A 14,164-nucleotide genomic window follows, 5' to 3' on the forward strand; every position below is an offset into this window, starting at 1 on the left:
CATTCTCACTGTACCTGCCCAAGTTATCACTTCTTATGTAAACTGTTTTAGAAATAATGGTAAAATGTTAGCTCTCTTCACTCTCAGATAACGCCACTAAACGCGTTTCCTGCAGTATGCTACAACAGTGTAAAATATAAGGTAACCTAAACAATTCTTGTTAGTCACATTAGGTTAACAACTGTGTTTAACCTACAGGTCTTTTGTTGAAATGATGCTACAACAATGTAAAATATAAGGTAACCTAAACAATTCTTAGTAGTCACATTAGGTTAACGACTGTGTTTAACTTACAGGTCATTTGTTGAAATGATGCTACAACAATGTGAAATATAAGGTAACCAAAACAATTATTATTGGTCACATTAGGTTAACGACTGTGTTTAACTTACAGGTCTTTTGTTGAAATGATGCTACAACAATGTAAAATATAAGGTAACCTAAACAATTCTTAGTAGTCACATTAGGTTAACGACTGTGTTTAACTTACAGGTCATTTGTTGAAATGATGGTACAATAATGTAAAATATAAAGTAACCAACAAAATTATTAGTGGTCACATTAGGTTAACGACTGTGTTTAATTTACAGGTCTTTTGTTGAAATGATTTATTTCAGTTTACGGTTTTGTAAGTTATGTACATTTGAAACTAAATCCCAGCAGAGGCGAATAAGTGACGAATGGGACCTTAAATGAATATAGTTTCTTCATGTTGGAGCTATTACTTCTTAAGACGTTTTACTGAATACAAAATATTCAGTTTGATAATTATCACCTTGCGGTAAAACTGGTAAATACATTTAGATAATTATGATGGTTATATCCTCATTACATCTTCAAAAGGTAAAGAGTCCATACAAAACTTATTTGGTTGCATTTCATCAGCTGTATCAACAAACACTAGAACGCGTGTAAAAGTGCCCTGTAAGTGAAGAGAATAAATAATATTGATTGGCATTTCAATGGTGTTGACATAGTTTCTGCGTAATCAAATAGTTTCGTAAATGGCACAGAGCTCGCACTAGTCTGTACCAGACACTATCATACAAATGTACGACAGCACGTGCTCCTGGTGGAAATGAAATGCGATTCAGTTTATTCAGCACCTTATACAAGCAGATCAGTTTCTTTGTGATGACCCACGTTTATTCTTCCTGCCCAGTACAAGTGATAAAAGACACGCCATGATTTCAGTTGTACTTGCTTTGATACGAAGCAGGTAATAAAGGAATATTTTCTTTCGTTACTCGTTGCGTCATATTATAGATGCAACAGTCAAGCTTGGATCTTTTTGTACCTCTTGTATTAAAAAAATAAAAAAGTGATAAAAGTATATGAGTAACCTGTATACATATAACCTGTTATAATTAGTGCCGCTTGAAAAATGCGATCGTAGAATCTTTGGTAGGTTTATGTTTTGTAACATACTACATAAACTTCCAGAATTAAAAAATAAATAAAAGTTTAACAGTTATTTTCATCTTAGCTAGTATGCTAGTGATAATTAAAAGAGTTTACACAAATACTGAAAGTTTGTGAATATTCCGCTAGATAGCTCTGTGAGTGTGAATTTGTAAAGGCAATATCTTTTCCCCTCGAGTAATTGCAAAATAGTGGCTGCTACACGCGCTGTTTTCTGCGTGTAAGCACGTGCTGTTTGGTTTGTTTAATGTTTTAAAGTTAAGCATCAAGCTCATCAGAATGATTTAGATACTGAATTAAACTTTGAAAAACAGCCCTACACAATTATATATATTTATAGTGATGTTTTTAGGCCTGTTAGAGGACTATAACAAAATTCATGAAATATGCAGCTTCTCCCAGAAATTACAAAGTCTTTCCACGAAATTATTAAAAATCTATCACGTTTTTACTCACTATGATACTTCATCTGATAAGTTGTATTATACAGTCAGTTGTTAATTCAGTAAGACATAAACTTATTTCACAGTTAAGAAAGGAGGAGCACATAGGATGTCAGTGTTTCTCAGCCGCCTTTGGTCGTCGCGACTCCCCATTATCTCTACAAGGATGAAAAAAATATTGATGTTTCTTGGCTCAGTTCGTCATAGTTCATAACAAAAGTGATATGTGCACATCTCAGACACCTCGAGGACACAAAAGAACGAAAAAATAAATAAAAAAGACTCAGCGCAGACAGTTCGTGACCCCCCCGGACTACCTGCTCACGACCCACCGTTTGAGAAACACTGATATATATATATATATATAAAGTTACTGTTCGCTTCAGAAATAACTTTTCTCTAGTATAAACGAATTGGTATGTTTTTTCCGTTTTCATACCTTCGAAGCTTTCCTAAAATTAAAACGTATGTCTGAAAAAGTATAATTGTTTGTAGTTAAGCACAAAGGTACGCAACAGGCTATCTATGCTGTGCCCACCACGGATATCAAAACCCGATTTTTATAGTTATAAGTCCTTGGATTTACCTCTGTGCCACTGGGGAGCAACAATTATAAAAGACGAGAATTGAAACAACGTAACTAACAGGAAATTAAAAAAAAAGAGAAAACACCTTGTTATTTAAACGTTTAAATGAATGAAAATTTTGAGCTGTAATATTACATCAAAGTGGTGGTTTTGCTGTGTAACAAAGAGATGCGTAAGCGCCACCAAGATAATAATATCTCCTCATTTAATACACTACACAATGAGATTAGCTGGTTGAAGCGTAATCTGCACTCTAGATTCAAATCTCTTTACTTGGCAGGATAATGAAATTTATCCGTTAGATGTATTTATATAAGTTCACGTGATAAATCTCACTGATTTATAAAACTTCAGTATTTAACAGCCGCGGTTCATGATATATATGAGGAAAGGAGTAAACACATTTTAGGCTAGTGGTATGTGGAGCTCGCGGATTTAAACATTAAAGTTTGTTTGTAATTAAGCACAAAGCTACACGATGGGCTATCTATACTCTGCCCACCACGGGTATCGAAACCCGGGTTCTAGTGTTGTAAGTCCGTAGACATCCCGCTGTGCCACTGGGGGGCAGACATTAAGGAGGCATAAAACTGCCTATTATTCTATACATTCTTATCAGTTCGAATAAGGAGAAGTATTTTTCGTGATGTGAATAATTTATGTTTCGTATTACTATCAACAACCAGTTCTATGAACAATAAGAGCAAAGGGACTTTTACATTCTATGCACAGTGACAGGTATGATTTTGAATGTACGTAGATAAGCATTCAAAACTGACTTCATATCCTTTTTAGCGTAACCATTCAGATCTCATTACCTTCTGATGATTCTGCACAGATATTGATTGGCTGATATAGCTCGTATTTTAGTACTATATTTTCTGTTTATAATGAGGTAGCATCAAATTCTGTCATGCATATACTGAATAGAAACCTTTCTCGTGTATATTAAGTGTCTCAGGTTCCTTTCCTAAAAACTCTGAAGATTTTTCTGTGAATTGTAGAATCCTTTCCCATCTTTAAAAGGACAGTCACGATCTTGAGGTTAGCGCCGTCGCTCCGTGAGCGTGAGAGTCAACGGTTCGCATACCGTTACCTCAAAAACACACTCCACATTTCGGGGTCATTAGTGAGCTCTTACAGTTACTATCAAAAAACAATTAATCCGTCAGACGAAAGAGTCCAATAGTTGGCGGTGTGTGTGCTGTTGACTAGTTGCCTTCCGCTTAGTGCATCAGTTCAATGTTAGAGACGACTATTCGCAGATAGCTCTTGTGTAGTTTTGCGCGCAAATTCTAAACAAACACAGCTTTAAATTCAGAGATTTTCTCTCCCTACCCGTGTGTTTAAATTCCTGATATTTTAATCTTTTATACAAACTCTGTTTTACAGAAATATGTAATACTTATACATCCTCATCAGTAGCTACCACTTGTTTTAGAAATGTGCATCGGTTGTCGAATTCACCTTCTAAGTGTATTATAGCTTCCTTTAAGTAATTATATTACTAGATATAGGCCTAAATTGATATGATAAGTGCGCATGAACTTTCATTTAGACTGTCGTTGCTCGTAGAACACTTATTCCGTCATTTTATGCGTGTCGTAAAAAAACTTATGTAGGCTCAAAATTACCAGTAAACTTCTTTCAACAACCATGTTTAGAGATGTGTTACAATTGTGAAATATACCATCACAGGAGAAGACGTAAAACGATTCCAAATCAGGATACTTATATGCAACCAGTAAAATAAGGTTAGAACAACTGAAATTGCTTGCTTTAAAAGTTAAATCGGTATACAACAACAAAACGTATAAAAAAACGATGTTTTACATTGTGGCTTGTTGCGCCGCAACGAAATATTTTTCACAGTTTGATGAAAATTCAAAGTATATATATATATATATATATGTGTGTATACATACTACTAAATAAATAAAAGATGGCTCCCCTTAAGTGCTGATTTTGGTCCTACTGTGTATATCAATCACCGGAACACACATGGTAGCCTGACTTGTACCAATCTTGTACAGAAACACCTTTGTTTACATAACCATCGGTGTTATTAACGTAGAAACTTTGGAAGACACACATTCATGAAATCACAATGTTTTTCCTGTAACCCGTAGAAAGCATAGCTAAACCAAACGTAAAGTACAAATGTGAAGGTTTACATAGAGATGTGAAATGTTCTAATCTATAATGTTACCAGAACCTTAGTCGTCGGTGTCATCAGAACTACTGTGTCCACCAAGCTGCGCCAGTGATGTGGTCTTGAAAGCGTCCAGAAGCCCTGTAAGTGTCGGTGGACCTCTGTTGCATTTTCTGTGTTTGAGCATATCTGCTGGTCAGTTTTGAAAAACAAAGAGTATGGATATTAGTTGTCTCAGTATATATATCACAGTATATGAATATTATAGGTCAAAGTTGCTGAGTGTTGAAGCATTCGTGACATGTTTCTTTGTCCTTACGCTATAAACACATGTACGTATTATATTCGTTTTCATATATTATGCTTCTGGCACCTTTACATATACTGTGCAAATGTAGTGATACGTCCATATGATTGATGTTAAAGTCAAGTCCGTTTCTAAGAAAATGGCTGGGTTTGGGCGAAAATCGATAGGATACCCATAATATGCACCCAATATTGACAAACACGTTACTAAAATCTTCCCATTGACTTGCTAGGAAGTAGGGTTGTACCGAAACTATCGAAGTATCACTTTATATGATGTTTCTTCTCAGGACTTTATTGTTAATTGGATTTTAGGACCAAAAACGGCACATACAGGGACCCCTCTTTTACCTCGTAATTTAAACTTAGTATTTTGAGAAGATATGCAGGTAGGAAGACAAAGAGCTTAGCATTTCCTTTCAATGAAAAACAACAACAAAATTAAAAAACATGCTTGTGTGTAAGTTTAAGATGTTTGTCATTTATGTACAACTGTATGGTTTCCACTGTAGAAAACTTAACGCTGTTGGTATTACATGTCTGATTTCATCGGTTACTTTCATTATGTAAAACTATTTAAAAGTTATAAGTACTTCTTTACGTGTGCTCAAGTTTTAGGTTGATTAGAAAACTTTTCAGCAAATAAAAGAAGTTCGTATATGAAAAAGATTTAGTTTTGAGAGAATTCGAAATTAATTTACTGAAAGTTCTTCTAATCATCTAATGCATCTGTTTGCAATATGTAACCAGTGTAATTTAATCGTTTTAATTGGGGTTTAAAATTTGTTAAGAACTTTTTTTGTGTGTGCTCGTACTATATATTGTATATATATACACACACAGCTAAAATTTCTGTGTTTTACGGCGAACATAATGTAAACCAAAAAATAGAAAAATCTTCATTATATTTATCATTAGACATTATGTTAGGCCTATTATATTTTTGCACTACATTCATAATCTAGTCCCTTATAATGTTCCAGCCCAAAGTATTGAGTCATCCTCAGATAAGTTACATTAAAAAATTTTGAATGTAACCCTTATCTAAAGATGACTCAGTACTTTGGATCGAAACATTATAATTATCAAAATTATAACTTACCTACTGTAAATGTTGCTGTTATTGTATTTTTGAATTAATTTTTAAACATTAAAAGCTGCTCCTTTCTTTTATAATTACATTTTAATTAATTCGCTATATTGTTGCCATTAATGTCAGTGAATTTAGTAGGGATTGAGTTATGTGACGTAACAATGCTTTTTCGTAGTCAGAATCTCTATAGGGTTAACATTTCATATTAGTGGAACCAGTAAGTAATATCAATTCAGCAGTAATGGTAATGTTTATTATTGTCATAAACACATAATTAAAAGGTGAGCAATCTTGAATGGAATTAATTTTCTAATTTGAAGAAGTTTGTTTGTTCACGCGTTAACAACAAGTACAACGACCAGTAAAGTGCTTAGGTTGGAGATTAGCACTTGATTCTTTCTTAAGTTTTAATAAAACTAAGAATGGACAGGAAAAACAACAACAAATATATTTAATAAATATATTCGATCAGTACAATACAAAAAAAATAATACATTAAGATATTTTGCGCTTTTAAGTTTCTACAATACATTTTATTTAAAACGTAGTTATTTGATGGAACGAGCCGTAATGTTATTTTCTGTATTTCAGTAAAAAAATGTATATAGATATGTATCTTTGGTCATTTGTATCATTAGTGAAAATTATGAGAAAGGTGGAAAAACGATATTGTAAATTTTGTGCACAAAATTCTCATCGTGCCGTCACTATATACGAACATTGTTTCTTATCAGTATATCTAGTTAAATGTTTTTCTTTCTGTTGGTTAGATCTCTTTCATTTAAATGACTTTGTACCTAGTAAAATGTTTCACCAGAAATAGTAAATAAACGAAGATTTTAGTATGCTGGATTTGTATGTCCAAATTATGCTTCTCAGTGCTGCCACCTCATGAGGTAGGTTGTAGCTACAAGTATCAATTTAACTTGTATAAATGTTATGAATATTATGTTTAAACAACTCTATTTATTCAATTGTTTTTCAGTAAATAAAAAAGGTTTGATTATGAAACAAATTGTTTTGAGAGAACCAAAAATGAACTTACATAAAAATATTCTAATGAATGTTTTTGTATTATTTAAATAGTACAATTTAATAACTTTATTTGTATTTAAGATTTATACATTAAGTTTTTTTGTTGGTACTTTTTTAAACTAAATTATAAATATAGTTATTTCTTTTTTTCAATATGTGAAATATGAAGGCATTGGCAAAACTAGCAAACAGTTATCTTCAGCGGAAAGTACCAACCGTGGCAGAAATAAAAAGTGGAAATGATGACCTACAAAAGTAAGTAATATAGTTTACAGGTATTAGGCTTAAATCTGGTATAATGAAATAGTCTTATCCACTGCAGACACTTGATATTCAAATAAAACATACTTCGTTGTGCAATTACTAAACTGCTCTCACTAGCTTGTCATGAGAACCCATATTATAATCTATGTAATGTAATGGGCATACTGAAATAGCATACTTAAAGATAAACTGTGTATGCTAAGTCATATAGAACTTCTTCTAATGACTACACAACATATTGCATATTTCATTAGTTAATAAACTGTCTACAGTTGTCTTGAATCATATAGAAGTCTACATAATAGTGTATATTTCAGTAGTTAATGAACAGTCTACAGTTGTCTTGAATCATATAGAAGTCTACATAATAGTGTATATTTCAGTAGTTAATAAACAGTCTACAGTTGTCTTGAATCATATAGAAGTCTACGTAATAAAGTGGATATTTAGTTAGTTAATAAACTGTCTACAGTTGTCTTGAATCATATAGAAGTCTACGTAATAAAGTGGATATTTAGTTAGTTAATATACTGTCTGCAGTTTTTTGAATCACATAGAAGCCTAAATAATACAATGTATATTTCAGTAATTAATAAACTGTCCACATTTTCTACATTGTCTACACAGTATATGTCATATTTTATTAGTTAATAACCTCTCTGTGCTTGCATGACTTACAGAACTGTCTACACAATATGGAAAACTCTATTGGATGAAACAGATAAAATAGCTCAAGCCAAACTGGCAGCAGTAGATGTATATCAAGAGGTTTCTGAGAAAGCAAAAGTATTACGAAGCAATAAATTGGTGGTCTCTAAAAAAGTGAGTGAAATGTGACATAAAGTCTATGTATTAAAGTAGTAGAAGTAAGTAAATCATATGAATCTTTTTTATATTTTCAATAAATCATTATTTTCTTTTCATGAACAAATATTTCATATACTTAAAAAATATAGCTATTTTGGCCTAATATTTCAGCATATGTTTTTTTTCTAAGACCATTATCATCAAGTTTATCAACTTTTTAATGTTTTAACCTAAGTTTATGTATTCACTAAAAGTGCTGTATTTCAGTTATTAAATAAAAATGTTACATGATACCTACATGTAATAAATTATCCTATTTTTATCTTGCACTTTGAAGTTGATTATGTAAATTCTTTGTTTTTATACAGGTAAATTAGCATTATTCACTTGTTTTAACATGACAAATGATACCAGAATTTTCGTGTTTTTATTGAAAGTAGACTATGTTAGAGTTGTACCACAGTTCAATACCAGTAATGATTTCTCTTCTTCACTAGTGTTTTGACAGTGTACGGAAGATGCATGAAGAGCTTCAGCAATGTGTGCAGGAAGTGGACAAAAATAAAAAACTGTACTTTGAAGAAGAACACATGGCTCATGGAGCAAGAGAGAAAGCTCATGATGCAGAGGAAAAGTAAAAGTAGCATTACTTATATCACATGTTGTTGTTCCTTTGTGAGATTTCATACAAGATTTGTGAGTTTGATTGTAAGCTCCATTGTGGTTTCCAGGGAGGGTGAAACCTCTTATAATATTCCAAAATGGAAAAATCTCATTACGTAAAAATAACAAAAACTTATAGACAAAAATAACTACATATTTCTATTGGAATACCATTTTTAACTGTTTTGTTGTCTTCCCATAATACTAAATCTGTTTTATTAAAATTTACAAAATGATATTTAAGATGTTAAAACTTCATTAAAATACACTTATTTTCAATATAACTGTAATTTATGATTCACTTAAAGTTTAATATGTTTATATAGCATTACGTTTTTTAAAAATTTTCCATCATTTACCAGACATTACACTTTCTTCAACAGTTTCAAAATTTACCCTTGTTCAGCGTTATTGATAAGGGGTGGATTTACCCAAAACTTCTCTACTTTAGTTGCAGTTAATGAATAAAATGATAAAATTAGACTTCGTATTTATTTTTAATTTCACAGTTTTTTTTATTCTTACATTATCATTGTTATTTATTTGTGCTTTTCTTTGACTTTCCCCGGTGAGATAGTGCTAAGTTCACGGATTTCCAATGCTAAAATCTGGGCTTTGATCCTTGCATGGAACACAGCAGATAGCCCAATGTGGTTTTGTACTAAAAGATCAACCAATCAACTTTTCTTTTACAGCACAATAATATATATAATATTTTTAATGTACACGATATTGGGGTAACTTGATTTTTTTATACCAATATATTGTTCATATGATGTATTTCATCAAGGGAGAGGGAAAGGCTCATAAGATTTGTATCTTCAGTTTTAGTCTGAATGTGCCACTCTCTTAATTTATGTGTTAGATAGAAAACAGGATTGCCATTCATCTACTCCAGTGCTCGTGCAAAAACATAAAGGACGTGAAGAGAAGAATTGAGTGAAGTAACTAAAATAAATCAAATACACAGGTCATCAGACATGTGACCTAGAGTTATAATTAGCTTTGTAAATTTTGTTAATACAAAATCATGTTTCAGCTTCTGAATCTTCACTTGCCATTAGCTAGGGATAATACATACATATCACTTGAGAATTTACAAATAAATGGCAGTGCTCGTTCAGTAAAATACAATGTTAAACAATTAAAACAAGTTAACACCAATATAACTTGTACAAATATAAACATTAAAAAATCAGATATTTTGAAAAATTATGCTTTGAAATTTGAATTCAAATCGATAGTTAAGATTATAAAGAGAATTGATTTATTAAACATGAAGTTTATTAAAGTAATATTAACAAAATGGCAAAACTTAAAAATCCATTGGTGTTTTTTGAAATTCGTTAAAGAACATAATTAATTATTAATTGTTTTATTAGATTTGTAAGATAAGAATCTTTATAGTTTGTCTTCTTCATTGTTGCTAAACCTTGTTTCTATAATGTATATTAAAACACCTTTATTACATTACTGATGAGGCTGTATTTATATAAAGTTTGATGAAACTTATAACTGGTCTAAAAGTTACAATTTAGATAGTTATTAAGGCACAAGAGCTACTTTTCCACCAGAAAGGACTGAAAAATCATTAACCCCATACATTTTCATCCCATTCTGTTAAGTGGAAGCATGGGGGTACATAGTCAACAATGAAAAATAACAGCCTGTGGGAGAATACATTTTAAGTTTTATTGTGAGATACATTTTGGTTATATATATACAGCAGTTAGCAAGCTTTCATTTAATTATCTTGTGAATTAAACTGTTCTGTATGTGAATATACATTATCTGTTGGTTAATTATGTAAATAATGGATTAAAGCTTCTCTTTTAACAAATCCATTCACAGTTTTCGTTTCACAATTTTATTTTATTAATATGCTCTGATTATCTTTTTTTTTTTCTTCACCAATTTTTACAATTCATCACTGGTGCAGAAAGCATGAGGAGATTTTCATTTCAGTTACTGGTAAAATATGATTAATATTTATAAAGTTACTTTACACTCAAGCAGGAAATTATGTTTGAAGCAATAGGATCATAAGTTGTTTTTACCAATAGTAATATTGTAAAACCTGCTGAATTACTGCAAAAACAACTTCCGTCGGCGAGGTGTTGTTGTGGCCCTATGCTCCAGTGGGAGTCTACAGGGATTATTATTGATATTGTAAAAATATGAAAAGTTTAATCCCTCTCTCTTTCATGACAGATGTGCCTGTTATACGTATGGAAGTTTCCTATTCACTTATGTTTATCCATGATTGTTGCATTACTTGTGTGAAATAATTATCTACATTCTTAACAATATTCAAAGGAATACGTGACCCAAGATATGGGTCAAGATATTAATACAAGTTGAGAATAAAAATAAAAGCAGCTTACATTTTGTGTATTTTGGCATTTTTATACATTTGTATCCATTGTAAGTCTATTAAATTTCATTTCTAATAGTTTTACAAACGTGAAACAATTTCTTAATTAAGGAAAGCATGATTTTAATGATTGTCACTTACCATACCATTTGTTTTTAATTCTTCACATAAAGTAATATAAATTGATAGGCATAACGAGCTTTAAGGCATTGAATGATTATGTGAACATGAGTTAATTATTGTTTGAAAATTTATTATTGCTCTAGTTAAGTTTGTTTCTGCAGAATTAATGTATGAATAGTTTATACTTACATGAATATATAAAGTTAAGTCATGACTTGTATTATATTAGATTATAGTTTATACTTACATGAATATATAAAGTTAAGTCATGACTTGTATTATATTAGATAAACTATAATCTAATATAATACAAGTCATGACTTAACTTTATATATTCATGTAAGTATAAACTATAATACTTACATGAATATATAAAGTTAAGTCATGACTTGTATTATATTAGATTGAAACGGAAGAAAGGAAGAATTTTTCAGTCTATTTCATCACTTCAAAGAAACAGTGCTAAAGTAAGTTTTTTTTAGTAACACATGTTTTTCCATGTTAAGCTTATGCAACCAATCAGCATGGTTAAATGCTGTAATCATTGTTTTACAATTTTTACCTTTGTGGTCAGTGAAGTATTTGGTGTTGTCGTTTCTTAATTCTAATGAAAATTTGTAAAATATATATTTGCGAATTTTCAAGAGATCGTATTAACACAATTGTTTATCCAGTTTTCATCTAGGAAGGAAGCATGTGACATTCAGGCTACTAAAGCCAGAAACGACTATATTCTTGCCCTAGTGGCAGCCAATGCACATCTGTCCAGGTTCTATGAAGTTGACTTGGCAGATGTTATACAGGTAACAACAATAAGTAACTGTTATGTTGTGTTTATTTACAGTATGGATTGTTAAATAGACAATTTTGAATTTATAATGTTGTATAACTTAAAAAACAAAATTGTAATATTTTTGTATTGCGTAACAGGCAGTGTTATATATATATAATTCACTTGACATTGTTGTATAACTTAACTGACAGTGGTGTATTTTTATAATGCATTGCTTTTATTATTTTAATAGCATTGTATATTGCATGATCAACTTTGTGTTAATTACAATGTTTTATTGTTTAGGTGAGACAATTGTATAGTTAGTTGGTGTAATTTAGTTCATAAATGTTTTTTTTTAACTCGTTAAAAATGAGCAGACGCTATAAGCATCTGGCCGAAAATCTCAATTTACCCATTGGATGATGACAGCATCCGATAACATTTTTGTCTCTTTGGATGAAATTAATCCAAACCATGTTATTATCCATTTTATATAAATAGACCAGAAATTTTATAAGGTACAGTGATAAATATTAGGACATCATGTAAATAATTCCAACAGAATCTGCAAAACATTATGGATTTAAAGAACTAACTGACAGTATCAAATTATTTAACAAACACAATGTTACATAACTAACATTACTTGATTGATGGTGTTATAATATTTAATTCATTGGTTGTGTTATTTTACTGAACATGTTACACCACTCAGCTGAAAGTGTACTGATCTTGGACTGATAATGTTTTCTTAATCATTTGAAAGTGTTATATTATTTAACTAAAAGTGTTGTTGTTATAATGTTTAACTGACAAAAATATATGACATTATTTTACTGATAACACTACATTATGTAACTGACAGAGTTATGTAAGTTTGCTGATATTGACTGAGAATGTTACACTGTCCAATTGACATACTTGTAACACTTACTCAATGTTGTTATAATATTTCACTGATAGTGTTGTAAAATATACTTGATAGAATTTTGTTTTTTGACTGACTGTTATATGTTATTTAAATGTCAGTGTCAGAAAATTGTCTTATGACACGTATGTTTAGTTATTTGTATTAGCACATGCTGTTTATATGCAGACTTTCATGCTTAGTGATTTTGATTATGTGAAATAGATCAGGTTGAACAAAAGTTTATTGCTTATTTTACCACTGGGTCTGTATTCTTTTTAATGGAGCCTTATATTACTACAGAACCTGGATTGTGACATCTATGACAAAATTAAAGAATTCATTCAGTTGGTCAGTCGAACTGAACTGCTTACTTGTGCTGCTTGGCATTCATCCTTCTCTAACTTACAGAGAGAGTCTGAGAGTGTAAGTGTTCAATTTTATTAAAAATCGTTTTTGACCAATATTATAACTCTTTAGTATAGGATATGTGGAAAATAAATATTGGTATATTTGAACTTTCACTTATGGCCTAAAGGTTAAGTACTATTATTAACCTGTTTATTTTTAAGCACAAAGCTACACAAAGGGCTATCTGTGCTATGCCCATCATGGGTATTGAAACCCAGTTTTTAGCCTATAAGTCCACAGACTTAACATTCAAATATTATAACATAGACTACAGATACCACAAGTTCATGAAAATTATTTTTTTACATGTTTATAGTATTGATTATAAGTATTGTAACTTAATAAAAAATAAATGTTTGTAAACTAATTTACAGAATAAATCATAACACTTGTGAAAACTAAAACTGTTTGTAGTTTCAGCATTTTAATTCTACAGCATAAAGTTTGAATATTGTAGTGTAGTACATAAATGTTTTTATAACTTTTTGTAGTGTAGTGCACAAAAGTTTGTAACCTTGGATTTAACTGTTTTGTTTTTAGCATCAACACTTTGATTCTGCAGTATAAGGTACTATAGTGTAGAACATTAATGTTTGTAACCTTTTATAACTTTTTGTAGTGTAGTGCACAAAAGTTTGTAAACTTGGATTTAACTGTTTTGTTTTTAGCATCAACACTTTGATTCTGTAGTATAAGGTTTATGTACTATAGTGTAGTGCACAAAAGTTTGTAAACTTGGATTTAACTGTTTTGTTTTTAGCATCAACACTTTGATTCTGTAGTATAAGGTTTATGTACTATA

The 14,164-nt window shown here is 30.8% G+C and overlaps 1 protein-coding gene across 1 annotated transcript in view; it reads left to right on the plus strand.

Moving 5' to 3' along the window:
• The window catches only part of LOC106459768 (F-BAR and double SH3 domains protein 2-like), a gene marked incomplete at its 3' end in the record, with an annotated part of 44,938 nt that overhangs the window by 26,697 nt on the left and 4,077 nt on the right, over positions 1-14,164 (plus strand). Inside the window, exons 4-9 of the mRNA XM_022386310.1 lie at positions 7,208-7,293; positions 7,983-8,124; positions 8,607-8,743; positions 11,673-11,736; positions 11,944-12,072; positions 13,255-13,377. Coding sequence (XP_022242018.1) covers positions 7,208-7,293; positions 7,983-8,124; positions 8,607-8,743; positions 11,673-11,736; positions 11,944-12,072; positions 13,255-13,377 — 681 coding nt within the window. The remainder of the gene's footprint in view (positions 1-7,207; positions 7,294-7,982; positions 8,125-8,606; positions 8,744-11,672; positions 11,737-11,943; positions 12,073-13,254; positions 13,378-14,164) is intronic.

Source organism: Limulus polyphemus, unplaced genomic scaffold (genome assembly GCF_000517525.1).
Source record: "Limulus polyphemus unplaced genomic scaffold, Limulus_polyphemus-2.1.2 Scaffold658, whole genome shotgun sequence".
NCBI classification, from domain to species: Eukaryota; Metazoa; Arthropoda; class Merostomata; order Xiphosura; family Limulidae; genus Limulus; species Limulus polyphemus.